The 15,597-nt window shown below is 42.0% G+C and overlaps 1 protein-coding gene across 2 annotated transcripts in view; it reads right to left on the reverse strand.

Moving 5' to 3' along the window:
- Positions 1-15,597, reverse strand: part of LOC308388582 (actin-binding LIM protein 1-like) — a 28,975-nt gene that overhangs the window by 2,384 nt on the left and 10,994 nt on the right. The window contains exons 3-21 of one of the 2 annotated variants that reach the window (XM_080869375.1): positions 14,215-14,398; positions 13,544-13,653; positions 10,800-10,926; positions 10,583-10,676; positions 8,688-8,775; positions 7,308-7,372; positions 6,137-6,214; positions 5,797-5,955; positions 5,524-5,568; positions 5,384-5,419; positions 5,142-5,271; positions 4,485-4,604; positions 3,621-3,725; positions 3,313-3,360; positions 2,123-2,311; positions 1,277-1,362; positions 1,040-1,163; positions 831-892; positions 227-287 (exon numbers count right to left, since the gene is read on the reverse strand). In XM_080869375.1, coding sequence (XP_080725501.1) covers positions 227-287; positions 831-892; positions 1,040-1,163; positions 1,277-1,362; positions 2,123-2,311; positions 3,313-3,360; positions 3,621-3,725; positions 4,485-4,604; positions 5,142-5,271; positions 5,384-5,419; positions 5,524-5,568; positions 5,797-5,955; positions 6,137-6,214; positions 7,308-7,372; positions 8,688-8,775; positions 10,583-10,676; positions 10,800-10,926; positions 13,544-13,653; positions 14,215-14,398 — 1,911 coding nt within the window. The remainder of the gene's footprint in view (positions 1-226; positions 288-830; positions 893-1,039; positions 1,164-1,276; positions 1,363-2,122; positions 2,312-3,312; positions 3,361-3,620; positions 3,726-4,484; positions 4,605-5,141; positions 5,272-5,383; positions 5,420-5,523; positions 5,569-5,796; positions 5,956-6,136; positions 6,215-7,307; positions 7,373-8,687; positions 8,776-10,582; positions 10,677-10,799; positions 10,927-13,543; positions 13,654-14,214; positions 14,399-15,597) is intronic. The other variant, XM_080869374.1, reaches the window with a different exon arrangement.

Consider the following 15,597-nt stretch of genomic DNA (forward strand, 5'->3'; position numbering starts at 1 on the left):
GACAAAATGGGACAGAAAATGAGACTCACAGTTAATGGTTTTGCTGTCAAGTCCCCTGCCAAGCTACTATTTACAACACTGCTGTCCTTTGATGACACACGCGAATCATTGTGCAAATATTTCAAAATGCATGTAGCAAGCCGATTCTGAATACTGCTGCTGAATAGCTCTGGTGAAAACTGACAAGAGATTTGTTGGGTGGCTGTTTTTCGGTAGTATCTCTCACCTCTGCCTCCTCCGCACATGTCCCCGTAGCTGTTGTACTGGGTGAAATCTGTGGACTGAGGCTGCAGGAAAACACGAACAGTACATCAGCATTAACATGTCGGCATTTTCTTTCTCAACTGAGACGTTCATTTAATTTTTAATTGAAATATTTAAGGCACATCAGGAATTAGTGTTTCTGCTACTGATGTCAAGACAGACTGCATTTGAAGGTGGACTTATTATACTCATTTCCAGCTCCATGTTTTATTCTGGAACTCCAGTAAAGTAGTATTGCATAATTTAAAGTAAAAATCTTTTACAGGCCCATTATGCAACCCCTTAGTTCAGTCTAGGCCTCAAACACATCATTTTAACTTCTGTCTCTTTAAGGCCCACTTGACTCCAATTGGCTGCCCCTCGCCTGGCTTTGCAAACACATGAGAGTGCTTGTAAGGCCTGCCCCACAGTTATAACCGTGCCCGAGATGACCATATAAGAAAAATGTGTGCAACTCTGATGTCAGTAGTTGGCAAAACATTGGAAATCAAGGATTCAGAGAACTCTGCACCCTTTGCCATTAACCTCATTATGTAGTGGGTATTCATATAAAAGTATGTTCTCACCCGATGTAGCCCATTTCTTCCATAGCCAGGCAGAGAGTTAGTTTTGGTTGGAGAAGGCTGATCTGAAATATGAATGTTGGCCAATTAATAATTAATTACTTATATTTGTTTTTAGATTTTAAAAAAATGAAAATCAGGAATATACCATGTTAGAGGATATGGTATATTCTAACCTATAAAAAAAAAAGGATCACCAAGCTGCTCTGTACCTGCATCACAGCTGGTCTGTTTGGGATCGTAGCGCTGAGCCGAGAGGCTTCGTGCATGGCGCTCCCTTATCTGCTCTTTTTCCATCTCCTCCTTCAAAATGAGCTTCCCCAAACCGGACTGAATCTACAAACACGCATACTCATAAGAGTTACACAGCTATCGAAAGCTTTTGGAAAAACAGATGTATTGCATCTAATATTGACCGTGTTTGTTGACGGTGAAGCTACTCGACCGACCTTACTGAGATGCTCCTCCTGGAGCAGCTTTCTTTTCAAAGCCTCTTCCTCCTCCTCTTCTCTAGATCTTCTCCTCCCTTCTGAACCTACAGGTTCCAAACACAAGCCGAAAAAAAACAGATGAACAAAAGCATGCGTATGGAAAGTCACGAAGACACGTCCCTGCAGGATTCCATGCTTCAAACATTCTTGAATAGTACGACCACATTCAATGTTTCATTCACATTTCAAACGTAGACAGAAAGAGAATAGATATGGCCGCCTTGTTTGGGCGCCGAGCAGGGAGAAATACACACAGTAAATGGTGGCGGGTCGAACGCAAATGTGAGACAGAGCTGACGAGACAGACAAACAGAGGGACTCATTGGAATATTTGACTACACCGACATGGCAGAAGTTTACACTTCGCCGCTCATGTCGAGTTTTAAAGATGTCAAGTACACAGAACAGCACAATGTAAGACAGACAGACAGAAGTTTGAAGTCAGTCTCAGTTATCTCTGTCCAAGTCATTTGTGGTTCCATTGCATACAGCTAAAGGCCCCGTCGTGTGCAGTAAGGGAAAGTAAAATGTAGAAACTGATGCTGCCTCAAGCAGAAAGTAACATGACAGCAACAGAAACCAAACAACGCTTCTTCAGTTTTGCGCAAGCAAAAAACACAAAAAAACGCAAAAGGCAAATACTGCTATGTCTGAACAAGAGTTTAAGCCTGGGGTAAAGCAGGGATGCAGTTAAGCTTCTGGGGGCAGCTATAGGGTTGGAAACAGGAGAGTTAGGTGGCAGTAAGGTGTCTGTTGTACCACTATGATAGCAGCGCGAACATGCCCAACAGGAGCCTACTGTACCTAACGCAGTGAGCGAGTAGGGCCAGCGATCACCCTCACTCCGTGAGCTGTCATCTGGAAAGGGAGCATGGGCAGCGGGGAAGGTGGCAGATCTGATGATCTCATCAGCAGACTTGCTTTGGCGTGCTATGGAAGCTGTATCTAGGTTGGTAACCATGGGAACTGAGCTATCAGTGTCTGGGTCACAGCCTAAACCACAAGTAAACATCTTTGCACCATCTGATCGTCAGGCTCAATGATCATTTAATCCAGGGTCATCATCATTTTCATAAATATATATAAATATACAGTCTTTCTTAACAAGCCACTCCATAACAGAAAAAGCTTGACCTTTTTTCTTATCATAGAAGAAGTGAAAATCGGTGGTGGATAAGACTCATTGTGAGTATTACGCGTATAATTAAAGAAAAGCCTCGAGTGTACACGTGGGTTTCCATTTTAATGCCAGATTGTGGAATTTCCTCTTACTGTTAAGTAATATAGATAGCACACGGAGAAAGACACTGTAGTGACAGTAACGCTCATCCCCCTTTGTGAGTCTCTACTTTGAAACGTGCCACAGGTCTTGCTTGTGGTACCCACTGCCCTCGCTCTTGACTCCTGGAAAATGAAGAGTGGTTATCCCGTAATTGTCACCACTCGACAAATGCTGCACAGCCTCGCTTCACCTACAGGCCAAGCGCTGCTTTTACTGCTATGACTTGTTAAGACGGACAAAGTAAAACAAGCTACAGGTCAGACATAAAAGGATTGGAGACAGACTTCAAACATTGCTTGTACACTGACGCTGACGGTGGCTATGGTTAGATGAATACACAGCTTCAGTTGACCTCAATAACACATAGAGTAGTGGCTACAGTAGTGCTTCCCAACCTTTTCAATAAGAGGAACTCATTTAGACATTCATATTTTTCTTAATTTATACAAATATTGGGTTTTGGGATTGTTTTTTTTAATTGCTTTTCGTACAACTGCCAGAGTTGTGGCCTGCAACCGTAACAACAACTTCATGTTTTGCCAGTTTTTGTTAGTTTTAGCTTCATCATCTTTGGATTTTTGTGTCCACTTTGTATGTATTTTTCACATAATTCATAACAGGTATCCGGTGGGGAATCACTGACACAAATTAATCGTCAAAAGAGAATTTAGTTTCTACTGCAAAAAAGATCATAGTATAACAGGAAAGGTACCGTGTTGTTTGTAGATGGGTGGCTTTCGATAGATGTTGCTCCCCTGATCTGAAAACAGACATGTGCAAAAGACATTTACAGACCATACCGTGCTTTGATGAGTAGAAATGGTTAAAAAAAATCTAGTGTAAAAACAAACGACAGTAAATCATGCTACACCGGGATTTACATTAAAACGTGACCTGTGATACAGCTCTATGTGTTTTTTTTATTAAAAAAAGAGAGAGGGAAAAACAAAATAGCTCCCAAATGGAGAAGAAAGAAAGGAAGAAAGAAAGAGCAGTGACAGGGTGCGCTCCAGCTCCTACCTGGGAGGTGGAAATGTTTAGGGGTCTGAGAGAGAGGCGGGGTGACCGGCCGGCTGTCAGGCCTGAGCGGTAGGGGAGAGCTCCGGCCACTCGGCGGGTCGGTGCCTCCAGTGAGAAGAACCAAGAACAGAAGGTAAGCAGGAAAACTGCAGGGGAACCACAATTTGAACGGTGCAACACACAGGGACCAACGGGACCAGCTGAAGTCATTCTGAATGAATGGGACGCATTCTTTTTACTTTGGATAAATGCGATAAATGGGGCAGAGAAGAAGCAGAGCAGAGGCGTTCTGAATTTTGAGATTAAATGTTTGGGAAACGTGTTATGGGTAATGAAGTTTGAATGTCTGTTAGCCTGTTTTAGAATATGAATTCAGAGTTAAGAAGTTAATACCACCCTGCATGCAGCAGCATACCGACACTATAAAGCAGTAAAACCTTTCTTTTTATCTCAGCCGCACAGTTTACTGGAGTCTGGAGACTCATTCAATGCAATACAATGCAAAAGAAATATTTATATATATATCCTTCGTTCAGCACACACAGAAGTATTAGTTAGGATGTAGGGTTTGGATTACTGATACCTCTCTAGTGCATGCAAAGATGTAAAGCACAAACACAAGGAGCCTGACAGCTACTTGGCCAAAGGTGAAGTCAAAGCAGAAGAGGAGCAGAGAGCATGTCAGCGGCTTAAAAAAGCATGGGTTTGACCGAAACATTTAGGCGAGAAATGTTGATGGATCCAGAATGACAGAGTGGGCACTGACGGGAGTCGCTATCCAGGTGATGATGGAGATGATGTGTTGCCTCCGGGGCGGGGGGCGCAGAGAGGGGGCAGCAGATAACAGTGGAGTGGGGCCCTTACCTTGGCTATGGGGGAGGAAGTGGTGTCTGAAAGGGGAGGTGGGGCGGGAGTCACTATTTCTGGAGCCCACACTGTTACTGCACAGGGAGGAGCAGAGCTTCTGCATGCCTGTCAGAGCCTCTGCCAGGTGGGAGAAAGAGTGTGGGAAGGAGGGAGAAAAACCCCAGGACCAGGCAATAGAAGTGGACAGTACAGGACGAGGGAAGGAGATAAGGTGAGACATTGCGGGGCAAACGATATACGGAAAATACAGAGGGGTCAAATGTTGAAAAGAAGAAATAAAAGACACCCAAAGTGAGACGTAAGGAGTATTCAAGATGAAGATTTGTTACATTCTAAAAGCAAAGTTTTATGGAAAGAACAGCAAACTCAAACTGTGTTGTAAAAGGGGCAAAACTGACTTGAAGGTAATTACTCTGCAAATGGATTGTCTGCCACGTAAATCAAAGCGAGGCAAAATAACCTCAAGTCAATTTTGGTTACGTTCAACAACACAGGGAGGGAAATGCAAACGTTAAGGCCAGGCTGAGCGAGCTCTGAATCATCATCATCACCTGTTTATCAAAGATTTTTGGATCCACTTTATGAAAACCCTGAAATCACTACAGTAATACACACAGACACATATACACAAAATGAGTCTTTTCGAGGACCTACCTGGCCGGTGAAAATGCTGCGGCGACCGTGACAAAGTGGGGGTGTATCCATGACGATTATAAACTGGTGATCCTATGGAGCCCTGACTGGTGGACCTCTGAAGGATGCGTTCCCTCCTGTCGTAAGATCCCTGTCAACACAACCGAGTGATTACACAAGCTTCTGATGAACGAGAGCGCACTACACTGGACTGTATTTACTGTCGCCTACAGCAGGACAGTGAGTTTGATGGATTCGCTCACCTCACCAGATGGGGTTGGCGACATGTTTCTTGAGGACTACAAAGAAATCAAACAACTCTGAATTATAACTTTGATTTTCACAAGAACATTAAAGGAAAAGACAAATTAAACTTTGCTTCCTTTTTAGCCATGCATCTAACCTTGTCATCCGGCAAGGAGGAACGTTCCCTCCTGGCAGTGTGGAGCTGTGAAGGACCCAGACGTTCAGTGAGGCAAAAGATCTTTTATTACAGAGTGAAAAATATCTTAATCAGTAATAGAGTCCTTTGTGTTTATTATATCCTCTCTCTCTTTTTTTTGTTGTTGTTGCATAAGAAAAAATCCCTCCAGAGGAAAATCATGTCTCATTTGAGTTTTATTCATGGACCGTTTTTGTGTGCACACAATGAGAAGCACGCAGTCTGTGTGTTTACCTCTCCCACACTCTCTCGTCTCTCCTCTCTCTCATCCAGGGAGGTGGTGTACATAGGTTCATAGGTAATAAGATCGGGGCGCTCAATGTCATAAATGGCTTTGACTTTTGGAATGGCAGCTAGGTCTCTGTAATCAAGGATCTCATTGTCTACTTTTGCCTAGGGAGACAAACAAAGACAAACGTGCACACGTACACAAGAGTACAGGGAGATTACTACTGCTGTGCAAGGTGCAGCTGTCAAACAGCAGTTATGCTAAAAAAGGTGTGGGAAGGGTAATATCATTGACAGTATTTACAGAATCTATTCAGACTGTAGCTCTGTTTGTGACATTTCTTACATAGATAGTTTGACCCGGTGAGCCAGGTATGCTTGAACCAGGTCTGGAACAAATACTCTCAGACGACGACCTTGTCGGCTATGAAAAAGAAAACACAAATGTGGCTGTTAGTCACATCAATACCTGTCAGAGCAGTTAGCCTACCAGGATCCACAGCCCACTGGCACCTGCATATTAGCCAGGATTGTCACCTGGATATTATGCATTATTAGTACACGGTTGGTCTTTATACCGTATGAGGGATGAGAGGGAACGGCAACCCCTGTATTTACGTTTCATGAATTATATGAAGTACTTTGGAACACTAACATGTCATCTCATGATTAAGTCATTCATTTGCAAATTTGCAAAGTGAATGAGTGATTTAGTGCTGTGATTTGATGTTCTTAAGGACCTCATGCCTGCTTATGGGAAATGAACTGTCTGAATGGCAGCAGCAGGTCTGCACGTGGCATAATTGAAGCTTTTCGCCGAATGGGTAAATGTTGATTTTAGGAAAAAGCCACATCAGTCGTCTGTGTCAGCTCGTCTGCTCCTTTAAATGTGCGAGCACCTTTGTCTCATGCGCCGTCGACATGTTCAAAGACAGGACTGAATGGCTCCATATGACACACAGAGAGAGGGCACTGCAGGCTGTCTCCAGCAGATGGCAGCATAGAGTGCACTGTGTCCTATGGACATGGTGGAACACAGGATGATGCCATCTCATAGCCAATAGCGAAATACAGTACCTGCCTTTCTGTTTTTTGGAGGAATAAGAGGGACGGAGGCATTAGCTGTGGAGGAAGGGAGAGGGGGAGGGGGGGTTCACAGGACATCACACAGGGGTTGTACCTTTGCTGCCCGACTCACAGTTCACACATACATCAAGGTGAACGTGGCCACGCGTAAATATGCATATGAACAAATATTTATATACACACACATAACACATGGAAAGGCAAACACACACACACACACACACACACACACACACACACACACACACACACACACACACACACACACACACAGCTGCTTCAACAGGCAAATTATTTTACAGCACAGTAAGTTAAATTTTAACAGCAAGGGAGTGATAAAAGTGTGTTTAGTTAAATATTCCAAACTCTATCTTTTCCTGTAAAACATTTCCGTGACACATAAAAAACCCCAAAAGGTCCCAGATTCCTACCCGCTCCCTGTGCCTTTCTTCTGTTCTCGTGGTGTTCTTGCACCCAGGATGCCAGACTGTTGACCCTGTGCAGGGAGACAGAGAGAACAGATTCAGGTTAAATTGATTAAACACATAAATTAAATTTTATTCATAAGGGCTGCTCATGCTCTAGATCAGGGGTTGTAAAACATAAGGCCCATGGGCCGGAATTGGCCCGGCAAGGACTCCATTTCGGCCCACCGGGGGGCTTTGGAAAATGTGAAGAAGGGCATAAGTTTCAATTTTTAACTGTATTTTCACAAGTTTTAAAGCTTTTTTCTATTGATAAAGACTTCAATATGGTCATTCCTAATCCACCAAAGTGATTAAGTAATAATTAAACAATCAAATAGCCTAAATAATTCATATTTTGTCATTACCTAACTATAGAAATTTGTGTTTTTTCACAATAGCTCCACAGTAAAAAAAAAAAGAAAAAAGAAAAAAAAGGAACAAATAAATCTGGACCAACTGTAATTTTACACACTTATTTACACAATTATAGTCTTGCTGACAGAAATACTTCATTTACTGCAGCAACATTTCTATTTCATGGAGAAGAACTGAGATGAAATCGCACTTCTTTTTCTTATTGATTCTAGGATAAAGATTTCCCACTGCAGAGACCCAGAGCTGACAGTGTGCCGGGGATTCATCTTTGACAAGTTAAACATAAAAATCCACATAAGTAAGAAGACAAAGAAGGTTACGAGAGGATGCCGAATGGTCTGAGAAAGGAAGTGACTCAAATCATTTCTTATGTCCTCCACGGTCACCAAATCCCAACATCTAAGAGATTTTAGAGTGATGTGTTTTACGGTGTTTTTCAAATCTTTGGGAAAACAACAAAAGAAGTATTGCTCTGCACTTCAAGACTTAAAGAATGTTGAAAAAATGTTCATTTTGACCTCGTTTTCACCAGCTTTTCACTTCCATCATACTGCAGAGGAACCAGTCTCTGGGTTTACAGCGGCACAAACATGCGTCTGTGGCTCAGGAAGGTAATCTGAATACATCTACTGGAGTGTGGCTGTTAAAAAGACAGCTTGCAGAGAATAAAGAGCTTTGTGAGTGTGGTTTTTAGTGTATAATCTCCTATATGAATGTCAGACTATTATAATTTACACCCTTATGACAGAAATAACTACAATTTTCTTTACATTTTCCACCTCCTAATACTATTTCCTCCTTTATAGCTCTAATAGTTGAATAAAATCCGTTTCTTAATGCTAAACTTTACTCAACCCAAAGAGGAGTGTTCAATTTATCAGTGTCAGTTAACAAACACACACACAAAAAAAGAAGCAAAAAGGAACAAAGTTTTGATGAGGCAGCAGCAGCACATGTAGATCCGCTCACCTTGCAGATACATCTCTTCTCCTTCTGTGAACATCTGATTGCACCTGCTGCATCGCGCACAGCTGGGGTGATAGTGCTTATCTCCTGCCTGGAAAACACGGACCGCAAAACAGACTTGGCATCGTGGGGGGAAAAATGAAGACGAATGAAGCCTGCAGTGGGACAGGTGAAGCTGAGCTATGACTTCCAGGCAGTAAACCTTGTGCCCCACCTGCTCTCAGCTGCGCTCGCTTCCTCGAACAGCCCATGTTAGGAAAGAGAGCGTTTCATCAGATCCAGTGTGCCAGTAGTTTCCTTTCTAAAGGATTGCTTCACATGCAAATGGGCAGCAGCGGGTGAAAAAAGTTTCCCTAAAAATGCCATTCAGCATCTTTTCACGTTTTTCTCAGTAGCTCATGGAGTCAAGTGAGGATCTGTGTGACTTTACTGCATCACATTTTGAGAAATCATTTAACGTATTCCAGTCAAACATCTTACTATTTTAAAAAGATGAATATGATGGTTCAAAACGGCACAGTCAACCTGCTTTCAAGTATCCGACCGTCCGGCTTTGTACCTTCCTTTCATAATGTGCTCCAGTAAAATGGTCTGACAGCTAGAGCGCCCAAACTTCCGTCTATACTGACGTACCACTTTGCATGTGGAGCGTTCTGTTAAAAAGCCCAAGCAACCTTGACCACGGGTGATAAATATCCAAATGAATCGCCTGCTGTATAACAACCCTCATTAAGAGGCAAGTGGCTACTCAAAGATATGAAGCCACAGACTAATATTTGCATTTTACTGCATGAGAAAAAATGACTGTAGAAGAAACTTTATAGTGCCTTCTACCCAGCACTCTGCCAAACTCAATTCCCTTTCAGCTATAATAAAAGTACTTCTGCTACATGTGCAGCGTACCATTACAGACACTCCCGATTCCTCTCGATCTCTAACAGCACCGTTAATGACCCCTACATTAATAAGCCATTCGCACTGCACTCCCAAAAGGAACAGACTATATGCAACCTGCTGATGGCTTTACAGTATTTGGCCTGGGTCTTGGGTCAGTGATTAGGCTTTCAGACTTTGGCTTTGGCTTCACTGATCCACTGGCAGCGGCTCAGGGATGAGACCCAGCAGCCTTTTCCTATTGTCATAAAGGCCTGCCTTAGTGTTGGATTACTGTAAGCCTAGTTGGCTAGCAGTGACATTTTCATACCATTAAATGACACATAACTCAGTGTCTGACCGGATCACTCTTTGCAGAACAAGCAGGCTTGCATATGCTGGAGATACTAGTGAACAGACACAGTGTAAAGGACATGCGTGTTTTTTAAGCGCAGTTCTAATAATGCCCAAAAAGTGTTTCATAACAGGTGATAGCATGGGGATACCAGTCACACTTTTTAAATGTCAGATCACATTCCCTCTTATATAATATTTATATCATTTATGGCTGAGCGTGTTTTTGCAAATGTGTATTTAGGCAGGAGTTGAGAAGACCTAAAATCTGCTAAGAGTTAATCTTTTAGTTGAATACAGTCGTGTCAAGAGTCTGTTTGGCTCGGTGCAGAGGAGATTACACCAGAGATTATCAAACTACATTTCACAATTCTGCTCCATGCAACATCCCCTGTGTGTGTCTGCATGAGAAGCAGAAAGGCAGACACACTCTCAAGTATTAAAGACATCTGAATCCAAAATAATGCAAACAATCTAAACTTTAATTGTACTTTCCCAAAAATTATGATTAAAAATCATTTAAATTCTAGTGATTTAAGGATTTAAACGCTCAGGATTCCCTCAAACTTACCTAAGGCAGGTTCTCAGGAAACTCAGAGGGCGGCCACACAAAGAGATATCTGCGCATACTATGAGTTAAATGTGATATGGATGCGTGTGTGTGTCCTTACCTCTAGCACCTTCCCTGTGATGAATTGATGGCACGCCTCACACTGAACTCCAAAATGGGTCTGGTAGTCCTTCTCACAGTAGGGGGCGCCATCCCTGTGAGGCGAGAGAGACACACGTGGAAACGCTTGACAGTGAAATATTACATGGAGCGTGAACCCTGTGCAGGCCTAAATTCAAGCAAGCAGCCTATAATCACAGCAGATATGTGCTCCTTACTTGCTGATGTACTCCCCGGTCAGCACTTTGTTGCAGGCCTTACACTTAAAGCAGCCCAGATGCCACTGTTTGTCCAAAGCAAGGAGAGCCTGTCCGTTCTTAATGTCTCGGCCACATCCTGCGCAATCTACGAAAGCAAAATAGGCGTTGTTTAAAAAGAACACACACACAACAAGAACATGAGTTAAAAGTTGAAGGAAGAATCTAATTAATACTTTGTTTGAAGGTTTGTTTAAAATAAAAGCGCAGCCTTTACATACTAGCTGAGGCATCTTGTCACTTCTGATCCAAGACACTAGATGGTGATAGAGTGTAACCAGCAGCGTTCTGACAGCTGCCGCTTCCTATCATCCACTTCTCTCCTATCATGGTTCTAAAAGCTCCATCCATAAGCAAGTAGTGTAAGAGGTTGGTTTCTAAATGAACAATCTTCTTGTCATCTCTTCTTTAATGAATAGAGGATGAAAGGAACGCAGAGCCGACCGCAACCACAGGGGATGATAACTACGTGAGGCATAACAAGGTTGGGATGATGACGTGAGCAGAATCAGCATGCCTTATTTATAGGTGACCTTGTCTAAAAGCTCTCGAAACACCAACAGAGACACCAGTGGGGGATGAGGGAGGGAGAGAGGCAGCTAGAAAGAGCAGGAAGAGGAAGAGAAGGAAGAAAGAGAGGATCCAGAAGAGGAGGGGGGGTTTGAGGGCCACACAATCCAGAGGAAATGCACGGCCATGCATTATTTAGCGAGACCTGTCCTTGGTGTTATACATAAAGGAAAACGGATGGTCTGCACATGAGGCTGGGAGAGGTGGAGGATCTCCCTGAATGCTACAAGTTCTTTGTTTTTACTTCAATTGTAACTAGGTTTTAAGGGAACTCCTGCACTGTGATGTGGAAAAGAACCATTTTTAAACCTGCTTGACCCCTTAGGATTTCGCTTCTGCTTTGCCTTCTGCTCACCTTACATACAAGGTCTTAAATAATCAGGCCCAGTCTTATCTTAAAGACTACATAGCACCATATCACTCCAGTATGCTGCAGGCTTACTTGTGGTTCAGTTGACAGACACCCTCTACTTTTAAGATCAGATTTAAATCTTTCCTTTTTGTAAAAGCTTATAATTAGGGTTGAATCAGGTGACCCTGAACCCTCCCTTAGTTACGCTGAAAAAGGCCTAGACTGCTGAGGGCTTCCCATGATGGTTCTACCAGAGGTTTCTTTCTGCTTAAAGGGAGCTTTTCCTTCCCACTGTCACCAAATTCTTGCTCAGAGCGGGTCGTTTGTTTGTCAGGGTTTTCTGTCTATTATATAGAGTCTTAATATTACAATATAAAGCACCTCAGGGCAACTGTGTTTTGGTGTTACAGTATATAAATAAAACAGAATCAAACTGGCAGTTTGGCATGTAGGGAAATTTACTTTTGTGCCAAAGGTTTGACGATCGCTTGATACCACTTTATCATCTTTATTTATCAAATATGAACCTTCCCGGCAGTATTTTCCCAACGGTACCTGAACCTCTCACTAATTAACCGTTTTTAAAACAATAAATCTTGTTTGTTTAATCATTATGAAAACAAAAGAGTGAAAACTATTGACTAACTAACTTACAGCTATAACTTCATATCAAATACAGTGGAAGGCAAAATATCAGACTAGTAGTTTATTTGGCTTCAATGCCGGAAACAGTTACGTACAAACAGTTCTTTAAACCGAGAATCTCTAGATTCATTAAAAAGAATTTTAATGTTAGAGTGCTTGACCAGAGCGGACCCTACTCATTACACTACACAGCCCTGTGGTATATATTCCCCATGATCCCAGGCTCTGTTGATCCCAGGCACAGCTGTGCGAATATTCTCTTTAAAATTCTCACTAAAAGTTTATTTTTCTTTTATTTATTCATTTTTGTTTGCTTAATCAAAGATGAACACCAGCTTTTTCTTTACTTTTGAGTCTTTTTGATCTGCGGTTCAGCATTACTCTTGAACTTGCTTGGCCTGATTCTAGCAGCACCGACTATCACACAGTTAAACGTCGAGCACATTTAGACAACGAATTATTGAACATGCAGCTTTCCTCACAGCCAAGCTGCAGCAGCACCTGCAAGTCTGGAGCTTAAAGTGTGCAGTTGTGGTGACGTGGCTTTGTAGACGTAACAACAATCCAGCATGCTGCTGATTATCTTGTGCTAACTACATTGGCCTTTAGAGCTTTTCCAGTGTGTCTCTGGGCAATCGCTCACAACTGTTTAAGATATCAAATAAATCGAGAAACACCTTTTTACAGAAGTCATTACTGGTTCATGTAACTTCTCAAGTTAAGAATTGAAATACTTTAAAATTACCATGTGGATAGAAATGACTATAAAGTCTGTGGGTACAAAGTTTATGAGTAAGTAATGAATGACCCACGGACAGGCACAACTCCACATTTATTATAGATTTTCACATTGAACTGATTTTAAATTAATGCTAATAATGTGTGGGCAAGATGACTGATATGGACCTGAAAATTATTCTTCACAGCCAAAATATTACCACTAAACTGACTGGTCAACAGCTACATTAAATGCCACGTATGAATCAGGTCTGGAGGCTACGATTTTCCAGACTTTTTGTTTCTCTAAAACCAAATAAATTCCAATAATTCACTTTCAGTTCAAGTGTAAAGTCTATCAAACTATCATTGTGTGAAGGTTAATTCCTTTCTGTTTGTGTAACAGACAATGGCTACTCACTGCTGGAGCCCAGGATGTCCTTTGGTCCTGGAGACATGGGCTCGACACAGTATTGACAGAGACAGTCCTTTCCATTAAAGGTCACCCTGTCCCCGGCAGGAAACGGTCGTCTAGAAGCGGGGTGACATCAACAACCAGTCAACAAAGCTGCGCTCCCATGGTAAGTGTAAGAGTTTATTAGCTGTGGCTTGCAGGTTGTTTGACGGTGGTGAAGATGACAGGGCCCAATGATGCGGATGTATGTCAACACTGTCAGCCTGGGGAGCTCATTTAGTCAGATGACGTAGACATGACACACAGCATGCTACTGTAAACTGTCTACTGGAATTACTCCTGCCATGAACTTTGCTTGTCCATGACAATCATTCCACGGAAAATTAAATCGTAGCTAAAATGGAGAGTCACAAATGAATCCAAGAAAGTAAGACATGAGCAGCATTAAAGAGAAGCACCTGTGTTGATTTTGCTATATTATAGAAGATATATTTTCAACTCAGAATATCATGTAACTGCAATTAGCAACTTTTCATACTTCACATCCCATATTTTATATTTTAGAGCTTATTTTAACACCTTATTGCTGCTTGTTGGTGCTCATTATTATTTTGCAATGCAATCACACTTTTTCTGCAGTCCACACGCCAACCTGGTGAAAGCAGTGAATGTCTTACTTGCAGATGGTGCAGACGAAGCAGGAAGGGTGGTAGGTCTTGCCCAGAGCAGTAACCACTTCTCCCTCAACAAAGTCCCCACAGCCATTGCAGCGGGTACCGTGCATGCGTTGGTAGTCCAGCGTGCACAGATAGTCTCCATTTTTCATGAAGAAGCCCCCCTGGGCAAGGTCACAGCCACATACTATAGGAGACACACAAATTGGCACTCAGTGAGTCAGGTCATTTAATGCTTTAAGGCGTTCAACCATCAAGGCTCACAACTTGTCCATGGCTCAGTGGCTTTCTTAACAACTGCTAGCCTGGAGTGTGTGAAATGGACGATGACGGGAAAATCACTGAAAAACACATATTAATAGCTCTGTGTGTACAATGGGAAGCAGAACGAAAAATCCTCTCATCAGCAGTGTTCACAGCCAGGCTATTAAAAAAAATCTTCTCGCTATGAAACACTGTTGCATTTAGAGTTCACGTCTATCAGTCTGTACTACTCTGGCAAGGCTTTTTTCACTTTAAAGGTTCAATGCAACAACAATTCGGCAATTGTCCAGCCCAGGAAATAGCTGTGATCTGTTTTGGAAGATAACTTGCTCAAAATGTTTGGTACTACACTGATAGCCTACTACAAGCTTCCTTCTATTCAAATGTAACCTTGTCATCTACACAAACATTCAAAACTGACAAGGTAAGAAATAGAAATTCACAAACAACTGAGGTGTTTGTGTGACAAATAAAATATTTTTACTACTCGGAATTTGTATGGCTGAACTTTGTGTTGGCATTAAAACTGACTTAAATAATCATATGTGTGTAATAAAAAAATCTGTGTGTATAAAAACTATCAGTTAAAGTAAGTATTTGTCTTTCATATTTTACTCAGAACATAGTATTCACTTATTAAAGAACATTATTAGATTTTGTTTTAGGAATTCCAATTACACTTTACATTAAACAGAACATCAGTCATTGCAACATAATGAGAGAAGGTTGCACATTTTCATCATCAGCTTGCCCGTACGGAATATTTCAACCCTCCATAATAATCACTCAATCCGTGCAGTTCACCATTTTAGCACCGAAGAGAGAGCCTGCGAATTTAATAGCCCTTCAGAAATGCTAAGAGGGAAAATATTTTGATGTTTGAGATAACTGCACCTAATCATTCTTATGCAATGAGGCACGCTAAATCCTGGGGATGAATGGGAGCGGGTGAGGGAGTGAATCAGATTTAATTGCATTAAGACTCAGACATGATGAGATTAGCTTGTAAACTAAGTGAGTCAATAGGAAAACCAGCAGTGGAGATTTGATGTCCAGCTGCCCTGGCTTTTCAAAAGATACATGCCATTATGTAAAATGCCTTTTTAGAACCTCAGTGAGGTC

The sequence above is a fragment of the Rhamphochromis sp. 'chilingali' genome, assembly GCF_963969265.1.
Source record: "Rhamphochromis sp. 'chilingali' genome assembly, chromosome: 20".
Lineage (NCBI taxonomy): Eukaryota > Metazoa > Chordata > Actinopteri > Cichliformes > Cichlidae > Rhamphochromis > Rhamphochromis sp. 'chilingali'.